The sequence below is a fragment of the Mytilus trossulus genome, chromosome 6, assembly GCF_036588685.1.
Source record: "Mytilus trossulus isolate FHL-02 chromosome 6, PNRI_Mtr1.1.1.hap1, whole genome shotgun sequence".
Lineage (NCBI taxonomy): Eukaryota > Metazoa > Mollusca > Bivalvia > Mytilida > Mytilidae > Mytilus > Mytilus trossulus.
The window spans coordinates 14,238,899-14,260,702 of NC_086378.1; the positions used below are offsets into that span (position 1 = coordinate 14,238,899).

Genomic DNA, 21,804 nt, shown 5'->3' on the forward strand with positions numbered 1-21,804 from the left:
TAAAGCCCTAATTGCATGCGTGTATTAAATTTACATAAACTTTATTGTGCTTAATCCCGAAATGCATCAAATATTGACAATTTTTGAAAGAAAAGGGGGGGGGGGGGGGTCCTGGGTCGTTCAGCATTTTATTTTGACAAAGTGTAAAGCATATATAATATTGTATACAAAATATCTAATTAACTTCAAACAGATTTAATAAGATCTTAAACGGAATAAAAGATGATTTATATTTTTTTTTTTCTTCAGAAAGTAGATTTTCACACATACCTGTATAATATATAGTTTGTCATTTGATTACATACTTTTAATGAACAGTTCTGTTATTTTATTTTTGTGTCAGAAAATTCACGTTAATAGGTAGAATGATACTAAATGTGGAATCCCCCCCCCCCCTAGAAAAAAAAACCCAATTATTGTCGTCTTGTAGAAATAAAGGAGGTCTTCAAGATTTATGAGTGAAATAACTGCCTACTTGGATCTATTGACAAACATCCTTCTTTCTGACAAGTTTGGCGTAACCGACACTTTGCGATCCTAGATTCCGTCGTCAGCATTAACGCCGACTATTTCAGCATTAAGAATCAGTCTGTGGTTAAAGTTTTGTGTTACATCAAAGTCGTTGTCAAGCATAATGAAATTTCAGGAAATTTTGACAGAAGCTTCGTTATGTCCAAAATACTGTTCCAGGGTAAAAGTTAGCAAATATTTATTTTCATTTTCCCGTATTTTACTACTATTATTAGATGGACTTATTTGCAAGCCGTAATTTTCAAGTTTCTTTCTTTCTTTCACAATTTTCTCCCGTAATTTTCAAACACCGGGTCTCGAAATTTTTCACAGTATTTTTTATTTTACTTTATTAAACAGAAACATAAACAAACAAAAACAGATGACACTTAACGACTTCACAGGTAAACGGGAAAGCGGCGGGCGTCCTAATAAACATCGAATATTGATGTGTACCATACATGATCCATATGAGAATCATATGACTTTGCCCCCAGTTGATCCAAATCTCGCATATTCTCGCATGAATTTTATTTAAACGCTTGACCCACTCAGAATTCTAGGTCGCGAACAAGCTTTCCATGAACTAGTGTATTGTATTTTTACGTGCAGTTGAAAGTAAACATAGTAAACGCGCGTTTACTTTTCGCGTTAACTAATTGTGTATATTATAAAATGATCGTTTGTGCATTTGTACATTTATTTATGTTGTTAAAAAGATTTAATATTTTACGTATATTATGTATTTTGAACCTTAACATGCAAAAACACATTTTATTAGAAATATAAACATTTATTAATTGCAAAAAAAGTCAGTTCCAAAAACTTTCAACAGCGGATTTCCTATTTTTTCTGTTTAAACTTTACATGTACAAAAAAAAATGTACAAATATCGACTCACGAATGTAAACTGAAAGTCTTGTAGGTTTTACAGTTCCAGGACGAATTTCCATTTTGTTCTTGTATGCAATGATTAATTTTCAATAAATTGATTAAAGAGGTGTCATTTCATTTAATGCAATCGTCAATATTTTGATGTACCTTATCATGTGATATATTAGGTCAGTGTATCCAGGATGCGAGGACAATCTGCGTTAATTAACGCGCGTTTACTACAAACGTTTACTTATTTATTACAACGGAAATAAAGACAGAATACTGCATAAATTCTGTATTTTTAATAGTTTTTTGGAAAACAGTACATTTTATGACATTATTGTGACGTCATTTATATTTTTTGACACTATCCATTTTAAACATTATGTGCGAATTTGAAATGGTTATCACATATTCAATTTTCCTGGGCCAGATCTAAGCCTTAATGCCCTACTCCAAACACTTTTACTGTTAAGTATATTTTTGGGAATATCCATTTAAAGTGGGTCGATACTTATACATCATTATGTTATTTTGCTATGGCAAATTATGTGTTCTTGTTCTTTTTCTAATTTGATTTATCTATGACATTTTTGTTTTTATTAAGATTATAGCACAATGTTGACTGCTGTAACCCTGTCATTGACATTTGTTAACCTTTTATAGATACATGTAGATATAGGAAGATGTGAGTTGAGTGCCAATGAGACAACTCTCCATCCAAATAACAAATTTAAAAAAAATAAACCAGTATAGGTCAATGTACGGCCTACAACACGGAGCATTGGCTCACACCGAACTACTAGCTCTAAAGGGCCTCAAAATTACTAGTGTAAAACCATTCAAACGGGAAAACCAACGGTCTAATCTATATAAAAATTACGAGAAACACGTATAAATTACATAAACAAACTACTGTACATCAGATTCCGGACAGATGCAAACATTTGCAGCGGGATTACATGTTTTAATACTACCAAACATTCTCCCTTCTTCTGAAACAATAGCATAACATGTCTGTTTGTTTTGTTCACGCATCGTTGTCAATTCAATAGAGTTTAATATGACTGTCATACACGTGAGAGGTTTAGCTAGCCATAAAACCAGTTTAACAATCAGTTCATATTAAAGAAAATGTCTGGAATGTGACAGTTGTTTACCATTCATTTGTTTGAGCTTCCCATTTTGCCAAATATTAAGAGACTTTCCGTTTTAAATTTTCCTCGAAGTTCGGTATTTTTGTTATTTTTTTTTATGTATGCTGTAGTTTGTTTTTATCGTGTTTTGTTTTTGCCATTGCATTGACATTTTTTTTTATTAACGAGTTCGAATTTTAGCATCTCTTTTCATGATCGTATTAAAGACCGAATGCATATATAGAAAAAGATTGATTGATTGTTGGTTGCTTAACGTCCAGTGGCAAATATTTCATGCATATTCAGGACGATATAAAAAGAAGATGTGCCAATAAGACAACTATCCACAGGAGACAAAAAATGACACACAAATTACCAATTATCGGTACGGCCTTCAACAATGAGCAAAGCCCATAGCGCATAATCAGCGATAAAAGTCTCCGAAATGAAAATGTAAATCTATTCAAACGTAAAAACTACTGACATGTGAACAAAAAATTAACGAAAGACAAATATGTAATACATAAACATACAACCACCAGTGATTTACAGGATTTAGACTTTGAATACTAATAGTCTGCTCAGTAGTTATAAATTAAAACACAGTATCCTTTTTTCCCACTGAAAATACTTCCTGCAGTTATTTTTCATGAAAAAAGACCGAATGACTTTTGAGGACCTTACAACTATTTCATTGTCTTTCTAGTACCGAATCGAATGGTCGTGTTGTACCAAAGTGTAAAAGAAAAATTTGAATGTGACAATGCCACATTTGATTCCGCTGCTGGTATCAGTGCACATGAGAATCACCTGTTTAGTATTCACTTCTTCGGTTCTGACATTATTTAAAACCAGCAATTCTTAATACGCTCATTGAAAAAGTTAACTTTACTTATTATTCGTATAGGTCGTCACCTGTTTCAGTCTTTTTTACATCCTTGCCTAATAGATATTCCAGCTTCCCTAGCGAAGATAATCCAGAAAAACGCATCGAACGCGCGGAATTATTAAGTATTTTAAAATGTAATTTGTTTAAGTACAATTAGTTTTTGTTATAAAATAGTTATCTAAGGTACCAGGACTATAATTCTATACGCCAGACGCGCGTTTCGTCTACATAAGACTCATCAGTGACGCTTAAATCAAAATATTTATAAAACCAAACCAAACCAAGTACAAAGTTGAAGAACATTTCGGATCCAAAATTCCAAATTGATGTGCCAAATACGGCTAAGGTAATCTATGTCTGGGCAAAGAACATCCTTAGTTTTTCGTATAGTAGGCCAAACATTCTAATTTTGAAGAAGCACAACTCGAAGTTGATATGCACAACTACATAATATGTCTTTTTATCTACAACAATTGGGGAGCTTTTGTTAAATGGTTAAAGAAGTTTTGAGATAAAAATAAAACCTGTTGCATTTTTAAACCTAGGCCACATAATTATACATATTTTATGTAAGGAATATCCTTATTATCTGCACGGATTCTGGAAATTCTGTTGTAAAGTTTCAGAGGAGATAAGATGAAAAACAAACTCTCCAGTAGTGTATTTGTGTCAGTCAATATTCTTATTTCGAAGTGACATATAACTCCTATAAAATGTAATCATAGTTGCCTATCCATATGTAGATCTAGATTTTACTTATGTAAATATAGACAATTCAGTTTCTCATAGGAACTCTTTAGACAACCAAAAATGTATAGCGTTTACTATGAAGTTTCGATAAAAAAAAATAGGTACGCTCATATGCATGCCTTTTTTAAAAAGTCAAATCAAAGTGCTATGTAGCATATTTTCAACATTTAAATGCCCAGAATGTCTACGAGTGTGAACTTAAATTTTTAGCTACACCTACTGTAAATTTGAATCTTTCTACGATTTCAATGTCGTCACATCCATGATGAAACAATGAGATGAGATTTTTTATCAGTAGGTTAACAAAACAAAATATCTATGAGTCGTCGTTCTTGAGATAGCTGTACTTACAAAGTACAGCCTCTACCTTTGTATATCTTTGTTATCGTCAAAGTTTCATGAAATTCTTTAGTGTGGTTTCAGAGGATGGGTTGCAATGAAGAGAACAGGACAGACTGCTGACGGACGGATGGGAAACGGTTACCCTACGCAATTTTTTTTTAGCAATTTATATATATATATATTGAGTCATAAACAGTATATATGAGTTACCGCTTACAATATTCGTATGAGTTATGTGCATTACAGTTTTTCATCACTTGAAAACTGTGGTTTATGTATATTTTAAGACATTTTGGAAAACTATTCTTAACTGATTGTTTGTTTGATTCACTCTTTTAATGAAATTTCCATTCAAGACTAATCTGAATTTCTGAACGCAAAAAGTGTATGTTTATATAGAAAAAAAATGATAAATCCCAATTTCAATATTTGTTTTAGATACTAATTTCTCCGATATAAATGTCATATGATGTTTCATAATAACCATAAACATCTGTGTACATGTAGGAGTTTAGCAGTAATATAAAAGTTTGTTGCAAAAACGAATTTGATAGCGATGAATCACTCTGACAGTATGTTTAGTTAAGAAATTATTTTAAATCTCTCTATCCCAAATCACTATAGCAGCTTTAAGCTGGGGTCACACATTCACGATTTTTACTGTCGTTCTTGACTAGTCCATTACGATTAATATTTGTCAAAAGTCTGATCAAGATCCTGTAAATCGTGGATTGAAATTCCCACTTAAATTAAAATTTGTAAAACAAATAAAATAATCACGACAACAATCAAATATTGTCCAGGAATGGTCGATATTTAACTGTTTCCAAGCGAATTTATCCAGATAATCACGTTTTCAATCCGCTTCTATTCTAATTTGTATCTTTCGCCAGGTAAAATTCGACAGAGTCCGTCACGACTGCGTCTCGATAAAACGGCTCGCAATCGACAAGATCTGGATGCTATCTGCACTCAATCGGTAGAAAAACAGCTATGAAAAATTTCTCCATATCAGTCCTGTTCCACAGGACAACGTCCAGAGTACACATAACATTGTTAGGATTTTGATCCGATACAGCAGAATCTGTTACGACATAGGCACGATGGAAAAACGACTAATCAAAATCGGCTGAGTTTTCCCGAATGATACGGGACGCACCTAACTGTCGGGGTGCTTATCCGAACTATTCGGACCCTTAACGACCCGAAGGAATCTGTTACTAACTTCAGACAAGAATACGACATTCCAGATAATTGAGGATAGTAATCCGACTTTTCACTTTTCGTTTCGTATCGCTGTCTGATCTCAAACGGGATCAATAATCGGCAATGTGTGAAGCCCGCATTAACAATACTATTTTGATTTGACGTTGGAAAATCAGGTTTAATCCTCCATTTTGACACAAATGACAGTCGTTTTCGATTTGTTAGACTTAGTTGAGCGTTTGATTTTTCTTTTTAATAAGGGACTTTCTGGTTTGAAATTGTTTTTTTTCACTTATCATTCCGACATTTATTATGTATTGTTTTATAGACTAATACTTAACGGAACTAAAACATGCAAGAATTATTAAAGCGTTTTACGCTTTCATATAGAAACCATTATTCCTGTGACAATTCAATCTGTATATAGTTGTCTTTGATAGAAATAATTCTTTCAGACCCTTGGTATACAGAAACCTTCTAAAGATTTTCTGTAATTGGGCCAGGGTTTCATGAAAAGGATTTACTCGCCATGTCTGTAGCCACCTATCCAATGAATATTCCTTTCATATTAAATTTATTTAATGGGAGTTCATGTTTAAACCAGTGTTTTGAAAAAAAATGTATGTAAAATACCATATAGGAACTGTGATATGACCTAAGAATACTTTCATGTTGTTCCCTTATAAACCACTGTATATATAGTTTGTTTAAAATACAAAACACATTCCTCAAATAGTTACCGAGAATTAAATGGATTACTGATATAATTTTTGTTTATTAAAGCACCTGTATCTTAATACACCTTTGGAATATACCTTTGGAATATACTCCTGAAAAAACAGTCGAGTTTATAATTGAATCATACCTGATGAATTTTGAACTGTTTGCATCTTGACACGTAAATGTTTCGTAATTGTATACTGTTTATCCTGTCTTGCGCTCCTTCTTCTTCTTTTTGATATCCAGTCATCACATTTTTCCTATTGACAAAATAAGAGACATTTTAAATAAATAAAATTGACATAAAAGCAATACCCGGAATATAATAAGAATTAATATAATTATCAAAAAGACCTCTTGGAAACAACTCTGATAAATATTATGTTAAATCAAATTATTTTGTCATAACTGCATTGTCCGTTTATTGTGGACATATATTAATATGATATATCCCGGTTCATCATTGTTTGAAATACGAAGGTAGACTATGACTTGTGTGTATGGTATTTTGTTTGATTGGATATATAAGTCAATAGGATTTATAAATAAAATAGATAATGAAAACTGTGAATGTGTCAACGAGACAACAATCCGACTTAGGAGCAAAACACCGCTCAAGGTCACCAGTAGATCTTCAACTTATTCAAATAAGGGTGTTTTATTATTGATATTATGTTTCGTTTGTCAAGTTACATTTATGACTCAAGATAATGAAATGTTCGTGTTCTCAAACGTTTCGATATTTTTTTTACAGTCTCACTTTTTTAACAAGATACATGTAATACTTTAGAAAATTCATTGTCCAGCGGACAGAAGTAAATGTCACATCAATATATATGGTATTAACGACAGTTTTTGTAAACCTTGTTTTTTAAAAGAGACACTTGCTGTCAGCACTTCAACAACAATCTTAACCGAGTGTCAAACATTTGTTCCATAGAATATGAAAAGTATACTCAACCGGTAATTTGCAGGTGTCTCGATGACATATTTTCACTGTGCATACGAATGTAATTTCGTTATTTATGAAATTGAACATGAATCCGTACATTTCAGCAGACACTATACGTGTTTCGTTAACTTTCATAACATGGAATGGTTGCATCACCCGATAGTATATTGCGTTTTGTGATAAACAACTGAAATGGTTTAGAAAATAAAATAAATCATCATGATACATATAATATTGTGACACCAACCCGTAAAAATATTATCTCAACATTTAGTTACAAATTATTGTAGCATTCAATACAATAAAATATTTCTACACTCGAAAATGATATATTTCAAAATTAAAACATGAGGCTAGCCGAATGCACAAATATTTGATATGTTAGTGCTTGTTTAGGGATGTTTTAAACCTAACACAAGTTCACTTCATATTCTTTAATGTATAACTATATTTTGTAAAACAATGAAATGTCTGTCAAATCTTAATTTGTGAAACATGTTAAACATTCTGGAGATTTTTCAAGATTCGTGTCAACATTCATTTAGCTAGGTTTGGTTGGCCCCAGTGATATTTAATTTTTAGTACAACATTTTTACATGAATATCAATAATGTGGTCATTTTTATAAATTTCCTGTTTACAAAACTTTAGTTGTTTCGAAAAACTAAGGATTTTCTTATCCCAGGGATAGATTACCTTAGCTGTATTTGACACAACATTTTGGAATTTTGGATCCTCAATGCTTTCAATTTTGTACTTTTTGGCTTTATGAATATTTTGATATGAGCGTCACTGATGAGTCTTATGTAGACGAAACGCGCATCTGGCGTACTAAATTATAATCCTTGTACATTTCATAACTATTTACTATACATATGTCTAAGCATCAAAAGATAAAAACCTGAGATTGTGCTTGACGAAGCTTGTATGTTTATCAGCTCTTCAACGTTTGTATTAGGTGTAGGACTTATATACATTTTTGCCTCGAGAAAAACCGATAAATAATAATGTTTAAATGCGCAACAAGTGCAATATTAAACCGGAACCGTGATTCTTATCAAGTCTATTGGAATAATAAAATAACATAAGTTACAAAGCAACGTGAATTGTCAATCTTTAGCAAGCATGTAATCAGCAAAACATTAGTATACATTTGTACCATTGATTAATATTCGTATTCGAAATATAAGTAGACGTTTGCGTGAAACAATAACTGCCGGTAGAACAGCGAGACATCTTTTCCTAATAATATCCGATAAAATTAACCAAATATTTTGTCTGAACTTGGTACAAGTATAAAGATGATTTGTTTTAAAAAATCCTGCTTGACAAATCGAAATTCCTTGTTATATTCTACTGTTAATTACTTTGTGTTATAAAGATCCAATTTCTTGACAGACGATGCAGGTTCTGATGCGTATGCTCCGTCGAATGCTTTACAGTCTGTTGGGATTACACTGTATTCTAAAACAAAATTATCAAAATACATTTAAATATTTCACCCTAACATCAAATTATTATAACAGTTATTGTAATAATCTTGAATGCACGATATGCGAGGACATTATTCGTGGCAAAAAATCCTTGTAAAGCCATCATGTAACATCTTCGAAAACGATATTACTTCATAACTTGTGCCTAGTTTGATTCATCAACCCGTTTTATTACATAGCTTGATATTGAAGAAAACATTGTTATTTAAACGAATAAAAATGAGTTTATTCTAATTTGATATTATTAACTATATAAGTTGGAAATTTTTTATATCATACGAATACCATCATTTGTTTTATATTCACAAATTCATAACAAATCCTTCCTCCTTTGCATATTTGCTGCCACAATCAATCAACCAACTAGCATGTAACAAGTTGATCATTAAGTATGCATAAAGTAGCATATAATAACATCAACAACTCACAACTGCTTGTTTTTCAGACCAGAAAAAAAATATAGAGAACTTGTGTGTCTTCAGTAACATATTTTTCATTCTCAAGTTCTTTCTTAGTTTGGTCTAAGTCTGTTTTACAAAAATGTTCTTTTAGTTGACTCATTTTTTCCTCCTGACAGAACAGGTTTCGGTTTGCAATTTCATCTGCAACATATACAACTTCTTTTGCAACATATACGGTTTCTTTTGCAACGTTTATGGTTTCTTCTGTTACATAATGCAACAGTTCAGGCAACATTTGGACGTCGACTTTGTCCATCTATGTACCTTTATAACTTATAACATTTTCTATACATTCGTGCATGTCTTGCATACTTGCTACCATGGGTTTTCTGTCATCTACCATTGAATCTCTGGTTGACAGGAACTCACTTGTGGCCGCTTCTTTGTAATTGATAAGCCCATAATTGGTGTCATTTTCTATGACTATGGCTACTTTCATTTCATCAATAAGTTCACAGCCTATTACTAAATAACATGTTCTCTTCAATGGGCGCTACATTAACTGGTTATTTGAAGGTTCCACTCCTCATATTAATTTCCACCTCTGTAATTCCTCCTGTTGTCAAGTTCTTTCCGACCTAAGCAACTTCAAAATTTCTTGCTGCTCTGCTTAGTTTTGGCCGTTTACCTTCAGGAATCTGATCATACAACTTTTTACTTAGAACAGTTACCTCTGCTCCAGTGTCAATAACTGCATCCGTCACAATCTTGAAAAAAATTACCACTGGAACTTCAATGTTAGCTGCTGTCACCCGATCAATGATAATATTATCTTCTTTATCCTGCTGATCGTTTCTGCACTACCCATTACCTCCTTTGATGTGTTCTCTTGTGGTTCATTAGACTCCTTTAACAACATCTCTAGGCTTAAATCTAGGTCCTGTATATCTAGGTTATCTTCTTCAAATGATCTCTTTATACAAACTGTACCCGCCTATTTTTTCAGTTCAACCAAATGCTCTTTCATTTGGCTAGGTTTCTCGTCATATTTCGGATAATTCTCTTTAACTATTTCTAAAACAATGTTTAGAGGCCGATAGGTCGGTAGTCTCAACTCTTAGCAGTTTAAATACTCTTCAGTTTAATTTTAGCTCCTTCCATCATTCCTCATAAAACCACTTCTGTTTCCTATGTGATATGGGCTTTTTTTTTTCTTTTGGACAATCTCTTGTGTAATGGCCATCCTCATTACAGTTAAAACATCTGAGATTCTTTATCTTAATCTTAGTCGTATGGTCTCTATACATTTGCTTATTTTGGCATGAACTACTGTCATAATCTTGTTGTGTATAATATTTTGCCATTTCTGTTTGAATGACTTTCGCTGGTGACTGGTTGATAGAGTCTTTCATTCCTCTTTCCAATTGCGTAAGTCCTTCCTCAGTTACATTACTTTTCCCACCAACTTTCCTTATTTCAATATCATCTTCACCTTTATCTTAATAAACGGTTTCTTGCATATTAAGCTAACGAATGTTTCTATCTCTATTCCCTCTTTTATAAGTTTCATATAAAGTCACTTGGTGAAAAGCTTCAGTCATACTGGTAATCATCTTTGTCAGTAATTCTATGGCAATGCTCTGGTCAGTTTATCCTCTTAACATGTACTCTTCATTCAAGGTACTGTGAGTGGCTGCGTCAATAGTTGGAAATGACCGTTTGACTAGCATTTCTACTCTGGATGCATATTCATGAATATATATAGGAAGATGTGGTGTGGGTGCCAATGAGACATCTCTTCATCCAAATAACAATTTTAAAAAAGTAAACCATTCCAGATCAATGAACGGCCTTCAACACGGAGCCTAGGCTCACACCGAACAACAATCTATAAAGGGCCCAAAACTTACTAGAGTAAAACCATTCAAACAGGAAAACCAACGGTCTTATCTACATTTTTGTACTAGTATATAAAAAAAACGAGAAACGCGTATAAATTGAATAAACAAACTACAACTACTGTACATCAAATTCCTGACTTAGGACAGGTGATGAATGTTCTCTTTGCCTTGTTTTCTTAATGCGTTCAACTCTTGTCTATACGTCTCTAGATATTCATGGTCACCAAATCTTTTCGACATAGCTGCACATAGCCCAAAGATAGATCTTTTGGTCTCAGCTGAGAGGTAGGAAGCATAAACCATTGTCTCATCTTTAAGTGCTGTTCTAATTCTATGGCTTAAGTATCAGTATCCCATCTATTGATCTCTCCAATAAGCTCGAATTGTATAAGATGGGCATTCCAAGGATCTCTGCCGTTATAAAATGACACTCTGTTTCTTCTCACAATTATCTATCACGGAGTTTTCATAATTATGGTGCTGTTGCTGTGGTCTGCCATACTGTTGCCTAAGTAACCAGTTGGTACTGGGGAACTGTGTTGATACTGCTGGTAGTCCAGACATAGTCTGAATAGTTTGAATGATGCTGGATCTCAGGTATTGTCGTATTTGCATAGGCATATGATAGTAGTTGTTGGGTCTTTGTTAATTTTGTATCAATGTATGTATGTGTAGAACGTTGCTAGGTGTCTGGCAATTTTGTGTTATTATAGGATTAGTTTGGACATTGCTAGGTCTCTGGCAATGTTATACTATTACAGGAGTTTGTGGAGCGTTGATGGGTCTCTGGCAATCTTATATTATTGCAGGAGTTTGTTAAACGTTCCTGGGTATTTGAATAACTTTTTTGACTGCTGATAACAGGGTCAGATTTCATCTGTGGGAATTATTGAGCAATGTTCTTCATTTGAAGGTTTTCATTTCTTAATGTCTCTAATTCTTGTTTTATATTTATCATTTTTTCACTCTCACATTATTTTTCTCTGGTTATAGTAGCTATAGCACTATCACTCTTTACTTTGAGTTGGGAAAAGAAATGAGTGCGTGCTTACTTCTCTTTGAATAGTATTAGCAGTATTACTAAATGGCCTGGGGCTTGTATTTATCTCCCCCTGCTTCAAACTAATAGCCTGGTTTAAGCCTAAATAATTATGAGAAGTGATATCCCCAAATGAGCAGGTATCAATATTTGTAGATGCAACAGACCAAGTGGGATTGATTGGACTAGCTAATGTGGTAATTCCCCTACTAAGTGAATTTTACCCCCGTGGTATACTAGATCTGTCCCTTAAGTTATACATTTTACTTTTAATTGCTAAATGGAATAAAGAGCTTCAATTTACTAATCAACTTGTACTAAACTTTATCCTTGTTAATCTTGTACTTTTTCAGTATTATTCACCTTCGATTACTTTTTATAATTGTTGAAATTGAAGGACAATCTCATATGTCTTATTTTAAAAACACGTTTTAAATTATGAATCTAACCCTACTTTGTGAAACAGACTATATAATTAACAAATTTTAAACAGACTATACATTTTTCAACTTTGACCTTATCTAAATGTTTATATATCTACAACTTAAATTGATATTTATCTTTATTGTAAAAAAGAATAGACTTTAATTTTCAACTTTGAAATAGTCTTTAGTTTTTACAACTGGAGGACCCTTTTTAAAAATTATAGTTCTTATACTTAACTTAGATTCAGATTTATCCTTGTTAAAAATAGACTCCTAAATTTTAACTCAACTTGGATTAAAATTTATCCTGGTTGAATATGATATTTACATTTACTATATTGAAACTTTCAATTTAGATTAAAATTTATCTTTGTTGAATTGTACCCCTTAATTTTTTTACTTCAACTTGGATTTATATCTATCCTTGTTGATATATATTCAATTTCAAATTATTTCCTTTTCAGCTTGGATTAGAATTTATCTTTGTTGACATAGATTCTGACTAACTGTTATATTTTTCCTTTTCAACTTGGATTAGATTATCCTTGTTGATATTGATTTTAACTAACTATATTATAACTGTTCAACTTGGATTAGAACTTATCCTTGTTGAATTTAAAATTACTTGAATATATACATTGTACTATACACAAATTTATATTCACCAACTGAACTATCTATTTCTTTCAGCTTCCGTTGAAGTGTCTTTTTTTATATTCATTTTTTTTTTATGTGTAGCCAAATATCATAATAGTTATCAAAGGTACCAGGATTATAATTTAGTACGAGAGACGCGCGTTTCGTCTATATAAGACTCATCAGTGCCGCTCATATCAAAATATTTGTAAAATCCCACAAGTATAAAATTAAAGAGCATTGAGGATTCAAAATTCCAAAAAGTTGTGCCAAATACGACTAAGGTAATGTATGCCTGGAATAAGAAAATCCTTAGTTTTTCGAAAAATCTAAAGTTTTGTAAACAGGAAATTTATAAAAATGACCAAATTATTGATATCCATGTCAACACCGTTGATCACAGGGCTGGTGATACCCTTTGGGACGAAACGTTCACCAACACTGGCAACGACCCAGTGGTGTAAATAGTTATAAAACGTACCAGGATTATAATTTAGTACGCCAGACGCACGTTTCGTCTACATAAGACTCATCAAAGACGCTCATACCAAAATATATTTATAAAGCCAAACAAGTACAAAGTTGAAGAGCAAAATTTCAAAACGTTGTGCCAAATACGGCTTAATAACAGTTTAAATATGAGTTTTTCAGGACTCAAAGTAAATTTGTCAAAAGAATAAAATTAACATATGTAATGTATAGAACCAAGCTGTGCAAACACTAACATTTCTGTGTTGTGTAAACAGGGTTTCAACCTTCATTTGGATGTTCATATTTCAAAAAAATAAAAATGATCATGTGTACAAAGTTTCCAGCTGATGTGATTACGGCTAAGGTAATCTATGCCTGGATGAGGGCTGGGATAAAAGCTGGGACGGGCTGGTGATACCCTCGAGGACGAAACGTCCACCAGCAGTGGCATCGACTCATCAAATATGGACAAGAACAATGTATCTTTAATTCTAAAATAACAAGGTCCAATTTGTCAGCCGTCATCAGGTATAAACGACAAATCTAAGAATTCCACTTTATATATAACTTATATAAGACAATGGTGTTGATTAAAAATTACAACACTCCAGACCCTTTTGTTTTTCACATAACTAATATTGCAAATAATTAACAAGTTCCGGGTCTAATCCGATACCGATACCAATATTAAAATATATATTCACCTGTTACCTATTACCTTATCTGTACGTTCTGCATCTGACAGGCGCACCAACAAAAGTTGTATTTAGGATGCTACATGTATTAGACGGGTCATAATCACAGGGTTGACACTACTAAATTTAATCATTGTCATTTGTTCCCTATTGTAGTATTTTAATCAGTAAGACTTTCTTAGATGACCATACGAATGCTAAAAATCTGCACTTGAAATATGGCGTGTAGGAAGTTTCATTTTGTTACCGGGCATGACGTTAAACAGCGAATCAAAGAGTTCAACTTTATTTATAACTTCTATAGGACAATGCTGTTGATTAAAAAAACTCCATTCAAAGACCTTTTGATTTCAAATAATTAATATTACCAATAATTGATAAGTTCCAGGTCGACGGGTTCAAGCAGAAAGATTTTTCAAGCAGAAAGATTTTGAAAGCAGAGAAAAATGTGCATCTTATAATCGGCATGACTTTATCTGATGACAATACTAATACTACAATAAGACTTGCACATAGTTATATACTTTAATTCAGGCAAGGACCCGCGATTTCACGGGTGTGTTAACGTTCTCGTGTACGTAACAATTGCATGCCTTATATAATATTCACATAGATTCTTTAAATATTCTTGAGAAATAAAACTAATTTCGCTGCCCTTAGTGTAAAGATTGTTGCCAATCTTTAATAAAACAATATCTTTGGTTTCTAGATATTAACCCTCTTAGTTCGTAGCTAACTTTCAAAACATTGTCCAGAAATGGGTCAATTTCAGTAAAAAATTCTAAAAACAGTAAATTGTTATTCAGTCTTGTATAACAGCATGTTAACACAAATAATTACCAAACATAAGGTATAGATGTTTATTTCTTTTCAAAAAGTAACGTTATTTATATGTCATGACGTAACGTCATTATGATGATCACGTCACATTCTAAGGAAGTTTCGCGCTATTCAATAGACCACTTTCGAGTTCATTCGTCACCGGAAAATACTCGTCAATCATACGCGCCTTTATGACGTCATTTACCAGATAGAGGGGATCGCCTGTATTCCTGCACAATTAATGGAAATTCCCTAATGACAGCAGTGCTGATTGTCAATTATGAGAACACAATTTGCCGAATAATTCGAACAATATAGAATTATAGTTTTCCAACCACACGCTCAATATTGGAATGGAAGTGACGATGCCCTTAAAAGCACAAATGACGTTCAATAAAACCGGAGTTTTTGACGGAAATGCATCGAACTCGAAAGTTGTCTATAAGTCAAACACTTTGCAGTGTTTTGATAAAACGTTCATGTTTTGCAAAAAAGAACTACATGTATACTTTACATCAATTACGACGTCATTTGACGTAATGATGACGTTTTATAAAAAAAGATAGGTAAAAAGAAAATAATAACCACACGATGAATAAAATAAATAAAATGTATTCAATAAGTGAAGGAAAGGTGTTTTTTCAGAAATATTACGAAAGGGAAAAAATAATCTTTTTTACACAAAGGTATGTCCTTTCCACAGTAAGAGGGTTAAACTATGACTAAACAACTATTTAAAATATCAGAGATCATTGTTATCAATAATAATAAATACAGGTAAATTAAATACAATATGTTAAAACGGTTGAATGTGATTTCGTGTATGTGTTGTTACCTCTTGGAATCTTTCAAGATCGGTTCAAATTCGTTTTCTATCAGCAAAATCTGTTTTTTATAGGTCTTAACACGCCTTATCCTTGCGTGTAAGAATATCGTTCGATGTCGGTCAAAGTTTATCATAACTGTCAGTACGTACATATAAATATGAACTATAAAGAAAGCAAGCACGATTTTGTACGTCTCGACACCGATTAACCAATATACAGCATGGAAATACAAGTAACTAGAGGAATGTAAGATGCATAACAAGCTGGAAAAATATCAAAAATGTTATTCGACCAAATTTGCCGGGAACGACGTAGCTTTGACAAAAAGGTACTGCCGCGATATTCAATGTTTACAACAATCATCCTTTATATTTTGGTTATTCGGTAAACTGAAAGTTGAAAAAAGGACAGACCATTTTCTGATATTTAAGCATATTGTTAAAAACAGGCGTATACTAATACTTTCATGCCACGCTCTCTATGTTATATCTTTTTACTGAGCGTTGTTCAAAATACAACATGCAGTTTATATTGGGACCTCAGGCATGTGCATCCCATGTTCTACTTGCATAAGAACATGACTTTGTTTACAACAAGAAAGAAAGGCATCATATATAAATAAATACTTACGGTCTTTCCCAAGATAAACAAGATACATATAGAATTTGTCTCCAATATAAACTGTAGAGACATCTGGTAGTTGAGTAATATCCTCGTACGAATCATATTTTTCAGATTTCAGTCTCATTTCAACTTTCTTTATCTCAGTGGGAATATTGGGTTCGGGTGTCGCCCTAAAAAGATTGCGTAAGAGTGATATTTGTTTAATCTCAAACTGTATATGGTCGTTGTTTGATCATTTATAAATCTGCTCAGACCTTTTGCTTACATCAAATGTCATTTAGCACTTTCAACGACAGTTGAGATAGAGAGCCGTGGTGTAGTGGTTAGTGCATCGGACTACTAACACAAAGGTTCCTGTTTCGATTCCCATTTGGGATGAAAATTTCAGGAACTCAATTTTCGGCTCTCCCTTGACACCATTTGCGAGTATGGTCTTGAGGAAACGATGCTAGTCCGTCGGAAGGGGACGATAAATGGTTGACCCGTGTTAAGAGAGAGCCATATCTCTTGCACGTTAAAGACACTCTTGTAGATTTCGAAAAAGAGCAGGCTAATGCCGCTACAAGGCAGCACTCACACCCGCAAAGTGGAAAGGGATTAATATAAGTTGCAAAACTTGTTTCCCAATCCACTTTAAATAAATATGTTTAAACTAAACTAACGACAGTTATCTGAATAACGATAACAATAACCTTAGCTTCGCCTCAGTAATCAATGATTTCTCTGAGGTAACAATCCGCTCTATCAACCTCACAGCTGTGTGTTATTTATATTATGTTATTACTTTCAATGCAACTGGGCCCTGAATCAGTATAACTGCTTCCATATGTGTTCGAAAAGATACTATGAAATTTATAACCGTTCAAATCATGAATCGTATACATGTAAAGAAAATGTTGTGTACATATAGCGAACAATTGAAAACTGATCTATTAATATGTATTAGCATTTTGTCCCTGACATTTTCGATTTTATTTTCATTTAATCTTCTTTTCCACCGCAAGTACAATCTATTTCCGGAACATGTGTCATCACAATTAGAGGTAAGTTGTACCGCGTGATCATTCCTGATTAACATCGATTGGTATTGAAACTTTTGTCGATTTGGAAGAAATAAGATTCATAAAGACTTGTAGGGTAACTTTCTGGTCAATGTGGTATCATCGCAACCGTTTTTACTATAGTCTGACAGAAATAAAGCCATATTGATACTGACCCAAGTACTAGTAAGTCTTTCAATATATTGAAACACTGAAGAAAAAATTGGAATCAGGGTCAAGACATGTCAAGGCATTTAATGTTAGAAGACAACCGTCGAAGACGAGACCTAATATTTGTTAAACAATGCCCGTCTGTCCATAACCACTTCGTCGATTTTACTAATTCTCTTTGATCAGTTCTGATAGAACTTTAACACACAGTTTGATCTAACGAAATGAGGCTTCATTTTGATTTTTTATAACTTTGGTTATATAGTTACCGAGTTACAGAACATTGGCACTTTTAAAGGCATTTTCATCACAAATCGCAAACTAACGCCCGAAGTCTTGGGATTGTTTCCTTTTATCTTTTCTTTGTAACATAAATTGGATTTTTTCCTTTGATGTTTTGATGAAATAATATGCTTAAAAGGTGTGTTGAGGGAAAACCATGGTATATTATATGCAAATTTATATTGTACAATTATTTTCTTATTAAATATGCAACTCAACTAGAATTCAAAGGAAATAAGGCGGAGCTTAGCTATGGTACAACATATTCATGTTCATGTTATTCCATTGTTGAAGCTCCACCCCATTTTTTGAAAGATATCCGCCTCATAAATATTTAGGAAAAAAAAATGAAAGGTCATGAACATTTATTTGTTTCATTTGTAACACAAAGCAATTAGTCATTTGTACCACAACACATCACAAGAAACATGTTTTAAACTAAGAAAAAATGCTTTTCACTAGTTCCCGTTAGTTGAAAAAAAAACCCGAAAAGTTCCTAAATTTCAGTTTTGAAAAATAAATAAAAAATTGTTCTATTGCGAAAATTCAATTAACTTTCTTTTAATAAATGTTTAAGTGAAAGAAAAATTGCAGTTGATAAAATTTATAGTTCCACTTGCGTTAGTTATATCATTCAAACATTTTAGGCGCATTGAAATGTCACGACAATTTGCGGATGTTTCAGTGTTGACTGATTCCAGTTTTGTACACCTGAAAGGTGACTCCTTAACTTCCAAATCATTATGGGTAACATAAACTGTGTCAAAACTTGGTGGATTTAACGATCCATTATTGTTTGTTTATATAATCCTGCTTTGTACAAGGCTGTTGCGCACGTCCTCTTCTTAGAATGATTTGTGTAATTTCCAGTTAAACCAACTTTTTGACACAAATCTTTCATTTAACCTTCTAGTTTATTTACAACAAGCGGCTGCTTTCCATACCGGATTGTATTTCCGACCAAAGCCAAAGGTTTTCGATAAAAGCATCCATCATTACCAAGCATGTTAAGATGCTGTAGGTCTCAAAAATGTTGTACATACACCTAGGTCCTAAAAATGTAATTATAAAACTAGAAACAATACAAATATTGTGTATATGGCGACTTTTTAAGAAATAATCATATATGTAGATAAACTTAGTACATGTATAACGGAAGGGTACCACGATTTGCACATTTTCGAAAAGTGATAAAAATATATATCTTCATTAAAAGCAGTTACATGGTCTTTTATTTATGAGTATATTGCAATTTGAGAGTTTAACTATAAAACCACGTTTAATCCACAATTTTCTACATACAAAAAATCCTGTACCAAGTCTTGAAGATGACAGAAGTTTTCGATTTGGTTGATTTTGTCACTTTCTATACGTTAAGGGGCTTTACGCTTTGAATTTCATTTTCACTTAACTTATGGTGGATGGGAGATAACTCTTGTAAAGAATACAGTTTTTCGTCAGTCGTGATAAACTGAGAGTAAACACAAACAAGAGGCTGTCACAACGACAGCAAACTGGATCTATTAACATTTATGTGTGTCCTGGCAATATCACAAGAACCATTACTGATATTTGGTGAAAGTGAAAATCGTCAATATCAAATTTGAACTCTATTTTGTCATTAGTATCTACATATTAAAATATGAAAAGCTTAGATTGAATGGTTCGTTAGTAAATGCAACAACGTGAATGGAAACACCATTTTACGATCTTTCAAGAACCATAACTCCTGAACGGTAATCTTCATTATTGAACTTGACCTCTATTTTGTCATCAGTAACAACATATTAAAATTTAAAAATCTTTGGTTGAATGGTTCATGAGAAAATACACGGACACGACTGGAAACACCATTTTTCAATCTTTCAAGAACCATAACTCCTGAACGGTAAAAGTCAAAATCGTCATTATTAAACTTGACCTCCATTTTGTCACCAGTAACAACATATTAAAATTTGGGAAGCTTTGGTAGAAAAGTTCATGCGTAAATGCACGGACACGACTGAAAACTCCATTTTTCAATCTTTCAAGAACCATAACTCCTGAACAGTAAAAGTCAAAATCGCCATTATTGAACTTGACCTTCATTTAGGTGTCAGTAACAACATATTAAAATTTTAAAAGCTTTGGTTGAACGGTTCATGAGTTAATGCACGGAAAACATTTGATTGCCGTCCGCCCGCCCGCCCGACCACCCGACCGCCCGCCCGCCCGCCGAGCATCTCCAAATCAATAACCGACATTTTTGTCACAAAAATCCGGTTAAAAATCGTAAAAAACATGACTCAGTTAAAGTCCAAATAATAATGATTTCTTAGAAGGCTATTTTAAATTCATCCCTACCCCTCAAGCCAAACATTTTACAGGCATAATAAAAATTGAAGTGTTATTGAATTTGATTGTCCAAACAACCAGATGACCACCAAATTTCCTCATCTTCCTCCGATATTTCGTCGGCCTTTTGTTATTTAGTCCCCAGTCCTTTTGCCAGCAAATATTTCATTGTGGCATCAAGCACTTTGCGAAATTGTGCAAATGTGCCGCCTTTTTCATCAAAGAACTTAACATGAAAAAAATTGTTGTCCTTGCGATTTTAAACCAAAAAAACGATGTAAAACAACGACTTCAGAGGATATTCGTCTCCCGTTTTTTTTCTCTCGCGCCTCCAAAACAAATCTCTGTAGCGAATAATCCACAGTTTTAACATCCATTGTCAACAAATCTGTAATTTCAACGTTTTGTTTTCTAGCTGCCCGCCATTCGTTAAACACTTTTATAGTCCACGTTGTGTTCTTTTGTGTTTTCGGGTTGGTTTGTGAAGTTATTAGTTTATCGATGTCGTCATCAGAAACACATAGAAAAACGATTAATCTCTGGGTTCATGGGGTTTTTCTACTCTGCTGGTATTTGGTTCCCGGACCAAATAACCAAGTTCAAAGCTCCCCAAGTCAAAATTCTATTCGCCCTCAACATCTTATATACGTTCATTGCTTGCAAAAGTGTTAAAATAACTACCATTATATTTGCTGCCTGCAAAATAGTCAGATCGTCAAAATAGTCAGCCTCAATCTCTTGAGATCAGACTGCCAACTTGATATCATCTTCGATTACGGTCGCGACTTGAGATAATTGAATATCTTCCTCTATTTCGGCCGCAATTTGTGATAAATGAACATCGTCTTCCATTTCAGCTGCCATTATAATTAGTTCGCTTTCCTCAAAATGTAATGAATCGGGAAGTTCTGTCATTTTCTTCTCTTTCTGCAAATTATGCGGCAGGCTTTCTTATAGAAATACGCAGATTATACACGAGGCGCAAAAGTGACTTGCGCGAGCTTAAATTTCATTGGATAAAACTATAACGTGATCAATTTCCAATAATAGTTCAAGATCTTCAATTCTTTAAAGTCATAAGAAACCTCAATTAAAAAAAAATAATGCATATGTTTTATATAACTCAATGGATAGTTTTAATTATAAAACTAATGTACATATACTTTTTTCTGAAGAAAATTCTTTAATTTATTCATATTTAGAAGAAGTTTACTTAAGCTTTATTTGAATTGCTTCCTTCCAGCAAGCAATTCCCACAAAAGA

The 21,804-nt window shown here is 33.1% G+C and overlaps 1 protein-coding gene across 2 annotated transcripts in view; it reads right to left on the bottom strand.

Moving 5' to 3' along the window:
- Positions 1 to 17,369, bottom strand: part of LOC134723209 (uncharacterized) — a 52,390-nt gene extending 35,021 nt beyond the window's left edge. For both annotated transcript variants that reach the window (XR_010108014.1, XM_063586834.1), the window contains exons 1-4: positions 16,721 to 17,369; positions 8,748 to 8,844; positions 7,391 to 7,568; positions 6,575 to 6,689 (exon numbers count right to left, since the gene is read on the bottom strand). Coding sequence is in view for 1 of the 2 variants with exons in the window: in XM_063586834.1 (XP_063442904.1) it covers positions 6,575 to 6,689; positions 7,391 to 7,568; positions 8,748 to 8,844; positions 16,721 to 16,838 (508 nt within the window). In the remaining variant the exon portion in view is untranslated. The remainder of the gene's footprint in view (positions 1 to 6,574; positions 6,690 to 7,390; positions 7,569 to 8,747; positions 8,845 to 16,720) is intronic.
- Positions 17,370 to 21,804: the final 4,435 nt, after the last annotated feature.